This window comes from Salminus brasiliensis, chromosome 20 (genome assembly GCF_030463535.1).
Source record: "Salminus brasiliensis chromosome 20, fSalBra1.hap2, whole genome shotgun sequence".
Classification (NCBI taxonomy): domain Eukaryota; kingdom Metazoa; phylum Chordata; class Actinopteri; order Characiformes; family Bryconidae; genus Salminus; species Salminus brasiliensis.
The window spans coordinates 7,066,880-7,081,261 of NC_132897.1; the positions used below are offsets into that span (position 1 = coordinate 7,066,880).

The 14,382-nt window shown below is 42.1% G+C and overlaps 1 protein-coding gene across 1 annotated transcript in view; it reads left to right on the forward strand.

The window, feature by feature from the left end:
• pnpla7b (patatin-like phospholipase domain containing 7b) overlaps window positions 1–14,382 on the forward strand; it is a 29,460-nt gene that overhangs the window by 3,785 nt on the left and 11,293 nt on the right. Inside the window, exons 6-25 of the mRNA XM_072665216.1 lie at window positions 732–820; window positions 910–1,050; window positions 2,277–2,436; window positions 2,872–2,952; window positions 3,066–3,194; window positions 3,656–3,736; window positions 4,237–4,381; window positions 4,954–5,043; window positions 6,016–6,092; window positions 6,445–6,600; window positions 6,712–6,789; window positions 8,379–8,584; window positions 10,115–10,246; window positions 10,597–10,720; window positions 10,833–10,946; window positions 11,044–11,119; window positions 11,271–11,420; window positions 11,577–11,640; window positions 11,890–12,058; window positions 13,174–13,356. Coding sequence (XP_072521317.1) covers window positions 732–820; window positions 910–1,050; window positions 2,277–2,436; window positions 2,872–2,952; window positions 3,066–3,194; window positions 3,656–3,736; window positions 4,237–4,381; window positions 4,954–5,043; window positions 6,016–6,092; window positions 6,445–6,600; window positions 6,712–6,789; window positions 8,379–8,584; window positions 10,115–10,246; window positions 10,597–10,720; window positions 10,833–10,946; window positions 11,044–11,119; window positions 11,271–11,420; window positions 11,577–11,640; window positions 11,890–12,058; window positions 13,174–13,356 — 2,445 coding nt within the window. The remainder of the gene's footprint in view (window positions 1–731; window positions 821–909; window positions 1,051–2,276; window positions 2,437–2,871; window positions 2,953–3,065; window positions 3,195–3,655; window positions 3,737–4,236; window positions 4,382–4,953; window positions 5,044–6,015; window positions 6,093–6,444; window positions 6,601–6,711; window positions 6,790–8,378; window positions 8,585–10,114; window positions 10,247–10,596; window positions 10,721–10,832; window positions 10,947–11,043; window positions 11,120–11,270; window positions 11,421–11,576; window positions 11,641–11,889; window positions 12,059–13,173; window positions 13,357–14,382) is intronic.

A 14,382-nucleotide genomic window follows, 5' to 3' on the forward strand; every position in this document is an offset into this window, starting at 1 on the left:
ATAATGAGTGTCTATATACCTTTGGAGATATAGTGAATTTCTTATGTATTTAATTCAATATGTACATTATATGTCCAAAGATTTGTGGACACCCCTTCTAATGTATGCACCCGGCTACTTTAAGTTGCTCCTATTGTTGGTACAGATGTGCAAATGCACACAGACACACAGCTTGGCTAGTCCCTGCAGAGAAGTTCTGTCAATATAAAAAGACTTTCTGGAACAGGTGAACCTACAGGCACTATGCTTAAAGCCCGGTGAGGGCTAGAGGGGTATTAAGCCCCCTTGCATTGAACTGTGGAGCAGAGTTACTGTCTTCTCTGAATCAATGGTTGGGGCTCCATCCAATACGTTTGGAATGAGAGAGGGAGGTGGGGGGTGATCATCCAGCGTCCTGACCTTACTGACACTGTTGCTGCTGAATGCAATCATATTCTCACAGCAATGTCCACAATCTAGCAGAAAACCTTTTCTGGACAGTAGAGACAGTTACTCCAACAAAAGCATGGTGAACTCCATTTTTAAAAAAAAATTAAAATACATTGAGCAGGTGTCCCAATACTTTTGTCCATATAGTGTAGCTTTAGGCTTCTGTGTGGATTATGGACCTAAACTGTTAGAAATGTCAGATATGTTACTTAGCAACTTCGTATGTTTCCAGGACCTGCAGGCATGTTCTCTTTCTCTTCTGAATGACTTGCAAACAGGTTGTTTATGCCTTAAAAATGTAGGTGCAGACCTTATCCTCGCCGGCCAGCTCAGGTCCAGTGTCTCAGAAGCGCACTCGAAAAAGACCCAAAGTCCTCTCAATAGCACGCAAGTATGTACAGCATGAGCCCATACCCATACCTCACTCACTTCAGCTAAATTGCCCGTGTCATGTTTCCGTCCTCTGACTTATTTAATAAGGTTCCTGCGCATTCGCCGGGAGCCACCCACCCTCCAGCCCAAGGAGCCACCCCCTGCGGTTCTGGAGGCCGACTTGACTGAGTTTGACGTGCAAAATTCTCATCTACCTTCAGAAGTCCTGTACATGCTGAAGAATGTCAGGTACGTTATAAATCTGGCTTTATCTGAACCCAGTCACCTTACTGGAAGGTATTTTCTAATGCCTCTGATCTTTTGAAATATGGGTTAAAGTCTGTACGCTTCCACCAAAGATTATGGGTCAGTTTGCCAGACGGGGATTAAGCCTAGTTCTTTCAATGGAGAATTTCCATTTACAATGCTTTGTAGTCCAGAACTTTGCTTAATCCCTGTCTGGGAAACCAACCCTATGAGTGTAACATTTAAAACCAAAGTGTAAAATGGAAAAAATGATCAATGAGCCAAAACATGAAGCAAATGACGTTGACTTCATAGCAATGGCACATATCGAGGTCTGTATATGTTAAAAATAGTATTTAAACAGTTGAGTATCTCTAAATCAGCAGGTCTTGTGGGGTCTCTCTGGTCACAAGGACAAATCAGACCAACAGAAGAGCTACTATTGCACAAGACTCAGAAATGTTTAATGACTGTAATTGGAGGAATACTTCACAGCACACAGTCTAGTGCCCCTTGCTTTGTACCTGAAGACCAGTCAGGCTGCCCATGCTAACCCCTGTCTACTGTCAAAAGTACCTACATTGTGCCTACATTGACACGCACTAAACCTTGGCGCAGTGGAAGAAGGACTCCCTGATCTGAGCAGTACTGTTTACGTCACTTGGGTGGCCACTTGTGGGATGCGTGGATCCACCTTGCATCTGACATTAGTTAAAGGATCTGCTGTAAGATGTTGGTGCCAGATAGCACAGTGACCTTCATAGGTTTTATAGAGTGAGGTGTTTGGATGGCACAAAATGACTATTGGTATATTGGGCGATATTAGGCAGGTGGTCTTAATGTTTTGGGTTATCACTGTATACATGAATAGACAGTAATTGCAGGCATCCAGAATGTACAGCCAAGAGCCACTGATCTCAAGACCTCAGCCTTTTTTTTTTTTTTTAAATACTTCGGTACACAATGTTCCTATTATACTGCCCAACTCTGGCTGTTACAGGAATCTAAATGAGATGAAATGACAGTGGAGAACCTTCTGTAATCCTGTGAAGTAAGGAATGATTTGGGACAGTCTACACACTTGGACAGTACACCACCATGGTCATTTAAAGGAGTACCAGTATACTTCTAAAGACTAAAGAAAATGACCTCCCCTTTGAGCAGTCTGTGAGAGATGGTGGAGTTTGATGAGACCGTGTATGTGGTATGCTGTGTGTTTCTGTGGTTAGGGTGCTGGGCCACTTTGAGAAGCCTCTGTTTCTGGAGCTGTGTCGCCACATGGTGTTTGTGGAGCTGCAGCAGGGGGAGGGTCTTTTTCGCCCCGGAGACATCGATGACAGCATCTTTGTGGTGCAGAACGGCCGCCTGGACCTCTGCATTCACGAGAGCGTAAGATCCGGACCATCTAGGCATTAGGACGTCAAATCTGAACCTTGAATCCAGTTGTCAGTCCTGGATTTTGTACTCGTTGGAAGTTGAGGGAAAAAGTAATGCAGTTGATTGGCCATGTAGTGTCACACCTATCAAGGATTACAAAGCCCTGGACTAGAAACTGAAACCTCTGACATTTCATTCAGGATTAAGTCTGTTCACTTAACTGTTGTAGGACAGCTGTTTACTTGGGCATTGCCATCTGTTTAATTACCTTACCTTAATTACACCTTCTTTTTTTTAGTATTTCCACTGACTGCCCATCCTACTATATCCTATTATAAGCTCCATTAATACAATAGGTAAAGAGTTACAGACTGTCACTGCACAGCAACAAGGTAGAGGTTTCTAAAAGTGGCCACTGTGTGTATTTTGAGTGTGCTTTGTTTTCAGGATGGTACCGAGCTGGTGGTTAAGCATGTGTTTCCTGGAGACAGTGTTCACAGTTTGCTCAGCATCCTGGACATCATCACGGTGAGATTCTTCAGAACGTCTCCTTCTAGAGTAGATGATGTAGGCCTTCTTCTTCTGCCTTAGATGGACTGAACCTGAGGTCAAATCTCTCCTCTTGTCTTCATCGTGTGCAGGGATATCCAGCGCCCTACAAGACTGTATCAGCCAGAGCTGCGGCTCCAACCACTGTGCTTCGCCTGCCGGCCGCAGCCTTCCAGTCAGTGTTTGAGAAGTATCCGGAAACGCTGGTCCGTGTCATTCAGGTACGTTCAGGTCTCTCTCACGCAGCCTAACTGCGGAAATATTCAACAGTTCTTTTATTCTGTATTATTATTACTATTATTATTTATTTATTTATTTATTTAGCTTTTTAACTTTAACTATGGAAATTAATAACTTTTTAACTTAACATTTTTAATTTCAATAACATATTAAATAAATATTTATTGTTCAATATTAGTACTTGTGTTTTTGTTAGTAATAGATTTTATTTTGTTAGTTATTTATATATATATATATAAATAATATAAAAGATAAATAATTCTATAAAATATATTATTATTATTATTATTATTAATAATACAGTTGTTATGCCTCTGTGTTCAGAGAATTACTTTTTTTCTGTTTGATTGTTTGTAACCTGATGAAATCAAAAATAAAAGCATCTGGCTTAATCACATTCAGTATTTGTGTTGATGTTCACATGACTTGTGTGTCTCTTCAGATCATCATGGTTCGTCTGCAGAGAGTGACCTTCCTCGCCTTGCACAACTACCTGGGACTGACCACTGAGCTCTTTAATCCGGTCAGAGCCGTAGACCACCCTCCATAAGCACACAAACCGATAATGACCGGGAGACCTGTAACTTTTAGAAGTTGCAGTTATGGCCACACCACAGACTCCCTATTTATTTATTTATTTATTTATTTATCCATCATTTTATTTATAATATCACATAATTCAATAATTTGTGACACCTGCCCCCTACATCCAACCAATAGTATGCACCTATAGATTCCACTCATTTATCCCATCCACCCCAAATCTATTCCACCTTTATATTTAATAATTTAAACTGTTTTCTGCATTAGTATTATTATTTTTCTAATCTCAGAACCAGTTTGAAAGGTAAAAAATTCAAAATGCATGATTTGACTTGTAAATATAGTTTGTAATCAAATGTAAATGTAATTACATAATTATATAATGATGTATACAACTATACAATATAATTGAATTTCTTTGAGGAAGAACATGTTGACCTTTTAATATCTAATGAGAAGCCATGTGTGCTGTGCTTTTAGGAGAGTCAGGCTGTTCCTTTGGACTCTGTGGCCAGTGTCCTTGGGGAAGGAGGTCCGGGCCGAGGTCACCGCAGATCTTCTCAGTCAGAGATACACATGGCTGATAGACCTGCTCATGGCAGTGTGGAGAGACATGGTGACACAGGTCTGTTGCTTTACAGAAGCCTTAGGCTACTGTCCATTACACGCTACTAAACACTACACTGGACGCACCATGCTGTTCCATGAACAAAGGACAGCTAATCCAGAGCGGTCAGAGACTCTTATGAATTTAATAAAATGAACTGTTCAGCATCAGTTAGTGAACTCTTCACACACTTGCTGTTCTCCAGCTGCCAGTGCTGATCTGATATTACTGTTTTTAACTGTATTACTAAAGATGAACATCTGAGAGTAGGCCTACCCTGCAGGAAGAAACTCACAGCTAACAACATCATGTTTCAGACTAGATCTGCTACGGGATCAGATCCAGTTCATCTTTTTATGAAATTCATATGATGCATATATCTAGAACGTTCTTCTAAAATCGAGCTGATTGTGATATGGATCAGTGCTGATATGGTGTTTTTAATATTATTTTCATTATAGGTTCCTTCTTAATGTTCTACAGCTTTCTTAGTTTTAAAGGGGTGATCTACAGCTCAGTTAGAGATCACTGAGGAAAATAATCAAGTTCCTGCATACATCATTTAGGATTTATTTGAATGCTTTGTGCAGACAGTGGAAAATCCAGTCCAACACAGAGCCCCTCGGCCTCCTTCAGGAAGTCCCGCTCCATGTCCACTCCAACAGACAGCTCCATTTCAGGTTGTGCAACCACAGGCTGATTATCAGTAATACTGCAAACACTGGCAGTTGTTCTTTACGCTGTGTCAAAAATTCATGGACCAATAGAAGTGCTCCAAAATACCTGAAAGTTCAGAAGGTTTTGTTTTTGCTGTTTTTGGAGATACAAAGTGTTTACATGGCAGCACTGAGATTCAACAATTAGCTTAAACGATTAGCACCACTGACAGGCGCAGTGAAAAACGCTGATTACCTTCATCTACAGTGGCATCTGCCAAGCTAGTGAACAGTCAGTTCTTGAAGGTGATGTGGTGTTGACAGCAGGAACAACAGGCAAGCGTAAGGATCTGAGCCACTTTGACAAGAGCCACACTGCGATGGCTAGACGACTGGGTGAGAACATCTCCAAAACATCAGACAGGTCTTGTTGGGTTTTTTTCTGGTATGCAGTGGTCAGTACCTACCAAAAGTGGTTAAAGAAAGGACAACCGGTGCATCAGTGACCAGGTCATGGACACCGTGGACGGTTATGCGATCCAGGGAGGCCCCACCTCTCAACTTACAGGATTTAAAGAATCTGCTGCTGCTAACGTTAATCTTAGTGCCAGATACCACAGGACACCTTCAGAGGTCTTGTGGAGTCCAAGCCTCGAATGGTCAGATCTGTTGTGGTGGCAGGAGGAGGATCTGGCTGGTCGGTGTATAAAAGGAGTTTTTCATGCTGGTCTGATGATCTTGAAATTGTGACACAACGTAAAGATTCAAATGCTATGTACATGAAAAATGGACATCCAAAGTTTTTGCATGAATGCAATGATTGCTTATATAAATATGGTTTTATGCAAATGTTTTGACACGTCTGGTCAAATGACACATTTTGTGTCGAAGTTGTTAAGCCTAACATATATTCCTCTGAAATGATTTTCTGAATTGAACAAATTGAACCTAACCTGTCAGTCTGCATAGTCACATTGATGTTTATCCCGTCTACAGCAGGGTCGGGCGACATCAACGCAGGCTTTGAACGAGGGACCAAAAATGAAGTTCCTTCAAACTCTGTTCTTCATAAGGTACGGTTTACATAATCCTTCACAACCGCAGTAGTTTAACTACAAGCTTTTAAAAAAAAAAAATAATAATTAAAATAAAAATTATACATGTTTTTTTTTATTTATTTATTTTTTTACATGTGGTGTAAAATGAACCAATAGACCAATATTAATGATGGAAAATTACTTTTAAATAAAATCGTTAACATTGAAAACCTTTAAAGGTACATTTTTTGCTCTTCTCCTATCAAGTTGTCATTTTAGAGACAGGAGGTTTGCATGTGTCCGCAACAGTCTATATCTATCTATCTTTCTTTCTTTCTTTTTGTTCATTTATTCCTTCAAATTGATTACTCTTTTTGTTGAATTCAAGTCGATTCTGAAGAAGACTGTGACTATGCAGCACACACCCTCTGCGGTCTACCACTATTCAGACACTGGAGGGCACTCCGGCCACGTTCACCACAGCAAAATCAATGCCATCTTTCAGGCTGCCAAGAAAGACCTTCTCAAGCTTGTTCAGCTCCAGGCAAGGCTTTCTTAAGGATGAAATGATAATAATTAAAAAGCTCAAAGTCATTAGTGTGAGTAGTTCTGTCTGTGTCTTATGAAGATTGATTTATTTGTCTGTATCTTGCAGGACCCCAGTCTTCTGGAAGGCAGAGTTACCCTGAGGCAAGTGAAGGCTGGCTGTGTGGTGGCAAGCCAAGGAGACCAGGTGTGTAGTTGCATTTAAAAACAGCACATTAACTACTCTTAAAGTAACTGTGTAATTCAGCATTATCTAGGGGCATGTCTGTCTTTATTAGGAGTGCTTGTCTGAGGCCATACAAGTTTGAATATGTACCACTTATTAGCAGCTTATCAGACACTGTGTTATTAAAGTTAATTAGGACTATGCTAATGTTTGGAGGGGTATCAAATTTGCGCGATTTACCAACTGATTGCAAAAGACTTTCACAAAGATTAAGCAGGCTGTACTGTGCAGCAGCACCTATGCAAAATAACTTTTTAATGGAATTTAATGGAGTCATCAGAAAACCTCTCCTGCATCCTCGCCACAAAATTCAGCATCAGAGGTTCCAAAAGGAACATCTAAACAAGCCATGTGCATTTTGGAAACCGGTCTTGTGGAGTGATGAAATTAAATTATAACTTTTTGGCTGCAACGAGAAAAGGTATATTTGGTAATAAAGGGGTGTGGAGTTTCCTAAAAAGAACACCTTTCCAACTGTTGATTGGGTGATTGTGATTGGGCTTGTGTTGCAGCCAGTGCCACATGGGGATATCTTACCAGTAAAGAGAAGAATGTATTTAATAATTTCAGTGTTTTTTGTTCATCTGTGATCCCTTACTACAGTACCTGGCCATGCATTACACAGTCCCACTGATGCTTAATCAAGCCTGACTGCTAGCCCAACCACTCCTCTATAGCCGTGTAAATGCAGTCAGTCTTACTTCAGTGTAACTCTTACCTCAGGCATAGAACAAGACCACCATTACTTTTAATCACAGTCATAATTTAATTAAATAATACCTGCAGAGGGCGGCACACTTGGCAGTAATATTGAAAATATAATTGGTAAAAACAATACTTTTGAAAAACTCATTAAATTCTCCTGCTAAATTCTGCATAGATGCAATGCACGTCTGCAATGACCTGCTGGTATTGTTTTGTAGTCTGCATCATTTCCACATTAGGGACTCCGGGGCCAGGTTGAATTAACATGAGAAATTAAGGGGATTATTATATAAGTTGTGTTTGTATAGTCGGCTAAATTGCTCTTTTAAGCCAGGTGTGGGGAACCGAGGGCCAGAGTCCAGCATAGTTTGCTTAAATCCCTGCTCCAACACACCAACTATATCTGGCAATTAACAGGTGAATTAATTTGGGTGTGCTTAAGGAGGAAAACCCAAAACTTTGCAGGAGTCAGACTCTCCAGGACCGGAGCTGCACACATCTGCTTTAAAACCACAGGATGTAGCATCAGCACTCACTTGTATTAGGAAGATTTGGTCTCTAGCATTGCTTCTCCGGGTTCAACATGCCAGAGCCTGCACTGTGTAACTCTGGTAAAGTGAGTGGGACAGCGCTCACAAAAACTCGCGAGCCATGTTTGTGTAAACCCCTGTAGTATTACTCTACCTCCTCAGTCCACATGCTTCTTTCACTTTTAGGCACTGTTCTGTATCCTTTAGCTTGTCCAGAAATGCGTGTGCTTTAGTGATGGCTCAGTGTGCGATTTACACTTCCTGACTGTATTTCTTATAATGCTGCTTAAAGCTCTCTTGTCTTGTGTCTTGCAGGAAGTCAGCATGCAGTTTGTGATCTCGGGCAGTCTGCATGTGTACCAGCGGATGATCGACAGGGACGAGGACCTGTGTCTGTTTGTGACTCACCCAGGAGAGATGGTGGGCCACCTGGCAGTGCTAACGGGGGAGCCGCTAATCTTCAGCGTTCGAGCCCACCGGGACTGCAGCTTTCTGTCCATCTCCAAAACACACTTTTATGAGTATGTGAACACACACACACACACACACACACACACACACACACACACACACACACACACACACACACACATACATACAGTTACATGTATATATGTATATTTGTATACCCACTGGATATATGTAACCGCTTTCGCCTCAGGGAGCATAAAGCCTTTATAACACCTTTTTTGGCAGGACAGGGCTGCAGCTAGCGCCTTGCTTTTATATATATATATATATATATATATATATGTGTGTGTGTGTGTGTGTGTGTGTGTGTGTGTGTGTGTGTGCGCGCGCTCATCACTTGGCACTGGTTTGACAGTTTGTCACTCTCTTGCCTTCAAGGTATTTAAGGATTTCTCCATGGCAACGTTCTGCATCCCAAACCTCAGCTTCTTCTACAAGCAGGCAGTTTATCTTAAAGGAAGTCTCAGCAGTTGTCTTCCAGGGCTCAGATAATTGAGATCAGGAGAATGCCATCACTTGTTTGTGGCGGGTATTGATTTTGTATTTTTTTTTGGAGGTCCCAGAGGCTGCAGCTGACAAAGCGCTTCACGTTGACACACACATACAAGTGCCCACCAGTAGGAATGTCACTAGAGACAGCAAATCAGTGTCTATCCGGCCAGTATCAGTGGAAATGCTGGATTAGGTATTGGATGGGTGAAAAAAGGATGAAGCTAATCAGATCCTGTAACAAATTCAGCCTGAAACGGCACACACTCACACTGGGGATCTCATGTGACATTAGCTGTGTGTTCCTTCATGTGAGGTAGTCGAGAAGCACATCTTATATGTACAGAATGGTGTTTTCACATCAGATAGGTCTGTACTTGGCACTTCACAAAGTACACTATGTGTCCAAAATATTTGTGGACACCCTCTCTAATGAATGCATACAGCTCCTTTAAGTTACACTCATTGCTGACACAGATGTGTAGATCCACATAAATACACAGCTTGTCTAGTTCCTGTAGAGAAGTACTGCCAAAAGAATAGGACTGTCTGGAGCAGATAAACCTGAATCTATTGACACCATGCTGCCTAATGCCAAGTGGAATGCTAATAAACCCCCCCCCCCTCCTTCCCTAATGCTCAATGCTGGCCCCCCAATTGTGTTCACTGGAATGATGGTTGGTGCTCCCTCAAATACTTTTAGATGGGTTGGGGAGTTGGGGATGAGGTGGGGTGGTGATCATCCAACATCTTGACCTCACTAACGTTCTTGTTGCTGAATTTAATTAAATTCTTACCACAGTGCTCCAAAATCAGTCCTCATCCTCCCAGTGTCGGAAGAATTATAAAATTGGTGAGGAAAATTGGATACAATTAGTTTTTTTGTTTGTTTTTTTTTTTTGTGAAAGAGGTTAATTTTATTATTATTTTATTTTTCAGGGCTTTGTATTTTTTTAATAGATATGTTAATAGAAATGTGATGTCAAATGTTGTTGTTTACTGAATGTCTAATTTGATTGATTGTCAGTTGCCTATATTGACATCCTTGAGTGTGTATTAACTGTGTATTAATGTCACATGCACACGTGCAGGATCATGCGTGCCGAGCCCCGTGTCGTGTTGACCGTGGCTCACACTGTGGTGCGCAGAGTCTCCTCCTTCGTCAGACAGATCGACTTCGCTCTGGACTGGATGGCAGTGGAGGCCGGAAGAGCCGTCTATAGGTAATGCAGCTCTCTCTCACTCTCTTGCTAGAGTCTGAGATCAATATCGATTCAGTTTACATTAATAAAGCAGTTCCTTCCACTTCTGCCCATCCTCCATACAACATTACAGTATACTGCACCACACACTGCTGTCAAAAGTTTGAGGACACTTCACTTTTCTGTTCACTGACATGTCTGACCGCTTGCAAGATACCACTGTCGATTTTCAGTTTTTCCATTTCACCATGTCTGGGGTATTAATATTATGGCTAATAAGTGTATATAAATATCCATTTATCATCAAATTCTTTGTCAGAAAGTGAAAAACCTTTGAAAGTTATATAAAAAAAAATCATCTCTCATCTCAGGCAGGGAGACAAGTCAGACAGCACCTTCATTGTGCTGAGTGGCCGTCTGCGCTCTGTCATCATGAGGGAGGATGGGAAGAAGGAGCTGGCGGGAGAGTACGGCAGGGGTGATCTCATCGGGGTGGTGAGAGACGCCTCATTAGTAGTGAAACGTTGAGTTGGGATAGCAAACGTGTGTTCTCTGTTTCTCTCCTACCTTCTAAAACCAAACTGGCTGCCTGCTCTCCTTCCCGCAGGTAGAGGCTCTGACCCACATGAACAGAGCCACCACAGTTCACGCAGTCAGAGACTCAGAGCTCGCCAAGATGCCTGAGGGAGCCCTGAACTCCATCAAAAGAAAATACCCCCAGGTTCTATCACTCAACTGCTGCTTCAGCAATCGTTGACTGCTGTCTGAGAGCGTTTGGTCTGTTCTGCGTTCTGTATTAATGCTTCGCTCGTTCTTAGGTTGTGACCAGGCTGATTCACCTGCTTGGCCAGAAGATCCTGGGAAACATGCAGCAAGTTAATGGACCGTTATCAGGTGTGTTCGAACACTAAAGGCACATATGAATGACATACCCACATGAAGTGAACCAACAAGTCTGAAAGGGGGTCGGAATTAAGAGCCTAAGCTGTAATGTGAATGTATACTCCCTCTTTTTATTAATTCTGCTCCTGGTTTGTACCTGTAGTCCATGGCCTGGGCCTGCACACCCCTGGCAGTAAATGGGATGCAGGTAACCCTGCCTCCAACCTGGCCACTGTCTCCATCCTGCCAGTGTCAGACGAGGTTCCTATGACTGCCTTCACCCTGGAGCTGCAGCATGCCCTCAGTGCTATTGGTATGGACGGTGCCTCTTCTGCTGAAACTGGGACACTCTAGCTCTAATTAATGACCGTGTGATTAATAACTCGGTGATTAACGATGATGATTATGATGATTATGCTAAGCTTAGCATGTTCTCCTTCCTGCTTTCAAAACCTTGTCTCTATCACAGGTCCGACTTTACTCCTGACCAGTGACATCATCAAACAGCGTCTGGGTGCCGCAGCACTGGACAGGTGAGCCGAATTATTTGACCAGTTCCTCGAGACACATTGTCCCCTGTTCAAACCTGCTGTTAACACAAAGTACAGGTGCAATGGTACAATGTGTCTCGAGGCCTTTAACTAGATTTTGGGGGTGGAAATAATGAGTCAAGACTGTGATGTAACAGTTTTGGGGTTTTGCAGTTGCCATGTTTTCCAGCTTTGGTGTAAATATCTGCTTGCTTTAATGTAACTCTTGCCACCCTCATGTCTCATGTCCAGTGTTCATGAGTATCGGCTGTCCAGTTGGCTTGGCCAACAGGAGGATATCCACCGGATCGTTCTGTACCAGTCCGACAGCACCCTGACCCCCTGGACCCAGCGCTGTATCCGCCAAGCCGACTGCATCCTCATTGTGGGTCTTGGAGAGCAGGAACCCACTGTGGGAGAGGTACACACACTGGAACTGCAGAATTGAACCAAAAATGACTAAAAATTAGAAGTGTGCTTCTGTGCTGCTGCTGCTACGTACAGAGCAATGTATGCGTCTAGATTATTGTCAGTGGTAATCAGCCATATGCTAAAGAGTTTAGCTACAAAGAGATTAGCTTGGACGCTCTGAAGTATTACTTTGACTAAACCTGAGGTGGAACAGAGTGAACTGAGCTTCATAAATCTCATGCTGCTTAGCTAGACAGAGTCGAGAGATAATTACTAAAGGGCTTATTCTCTTTATTGTAATTTTTTGAAAGGTGAACGAGCTCAGGTTTTAGTAAACGCATTAGTCTGAGGCTTTTCAGACCTTAGTGGTGTAATGTAGACTTACTTCAGAGTTAGGAGCAGCAGAAGAGTAATTAACAGTAATCCACTCTGCAAATATCCTAAGGTGTTTTTGTAGTACACTATTATATCATATATATATTATATGTTATAATATATATATGTATTATATAATATAATATATATTATATATATATATATATATATATATATATATATATATATATATATATTATATATTAATATATACATATATTATATCATTCATTGTTTCTTCTGAAAGCAATGGTATGAAAGAGTTTATCCTGCTTTTTTGAAGTAACTGTTTCTATGGTCCAGGGAAGAAGGTTTCCTACTAAATTGAGGAGCATTGCAGGGAGGATTAGATTGCGTTTAGCAACAAAAGCGTTAGTAAAGTCAAGATGTTTGATGATCACCACCCCTCCTCAATCCCAACTTCCTGACTAATTAAGTGTTGGATGGAGCACTAACCATCTTTCTAGAGAACACTGTTCTTCCACTGCTCCACAGCTCAGTGCTGGGGGGCTTTATACTTCTCTAGTCCACGCCTGGCATTAGGCTGCATTGTGCCAATAGGTTCATGTATATCTGCTCCAGAGAGTCCTGTTCCATTGGCATTACTTCTCTACAGGGACTAGACAAGGGGCGCAGCTTATCTATTAAGTTATCTATTAATATCTAAAACCACCAGTCCTGCTATACCCCTATATACATTTCACCCAGCAATTCTCACGTATGCATCTTGTTAATCTGCTGTCTGTGTAGCTGGAGCGGATGCTGGAGGGCAGTGCAGTGAGGGCTCAGAAGCAGCTGGTGCTCCTGCACCGAGAGGACGGTCCCCCGCCCAACGGAACAGCCGAGTGGCTCAACATGCGCAGCTGGATCTCCAGACATCTGCACCTGTCCTGTCCTCGCAGGGTCTTTAGCCGCCGGAGCCTGCCCAAGCTGGTACCACTGCCAACCTGCTAATCTCCCCACTAATATACACATCTGCTCTCTCTCCCAAGCTAAGAGACTGGACCGGCCTGGACTAATGACACACCTGTTTGTTTGCAGTGGCACTATGAGGCTATTATAGCTAACCCATAATGAAAGCTTATATCCCACTGACTAGCATCATGTATGCTACACAGCCAAACACACAAATAATTGTACAATTATAGAAAAAATGACTTTTTAAGGCTTTCAGTACTTGTTGGTGACAGGTTTTCATGGGATGCCCTGTTTTTTCACGACTTTGTCTTTTAACAGACACATTTTTAAAGATGTGTAAAGATTTAGTCAAATATAATTAATAGAAATGCAGTTAAGACTTTACTTAAAGCTACCTAAAATGATCTCTAAAATACCCACATTTAGAATCAGGTGCAGCACATCAGCTGCAGATTATTAGAACATGGTTAGAGAGGATTTTGGAGGAGCCTGGGGGGATACAAAATACACTAAGTTGGGACTTGTGTACTTGGTAGTTCTGACTTGGCAGGGTAAACTCGCGAGTACAAACTCCCGAGGACTGGAGGATGCTGTACAGTCATTTTGCATGGGATATTTGGCTGTGCCACACAAGTCACATTCTGGTGCATCCTCGAGAACACTGGCAGAACAAAAACACCTCCAGGCATTCGGACTGTACTCGGCTAGATGTGAGCTTTTAAATGGAACAGTACTTGGACTGCAGCTGATGATGTTTCACAAGTACAGACAAGACTGCAGGTTAAGAATCGACCCCTGTTACACCTGGCATTAACTTGCATCTCGGGTCATCCAATCCCAAACGATGGCCAAAATCTCACCTCCGTTCACCCTTGACATTTTAAATGTCAAGGTTCACACTGGCGTTCACACTACAAGAATAATGTGGTCATATGCTTCTCTGACCACCTCCGAATGTGGTTTGAGTGATCAGATTACAGTGGCCACTTTTGATCAGATAACCCAGAACGCATATGAATGCCGGGTGTGATCTGGTCTTAG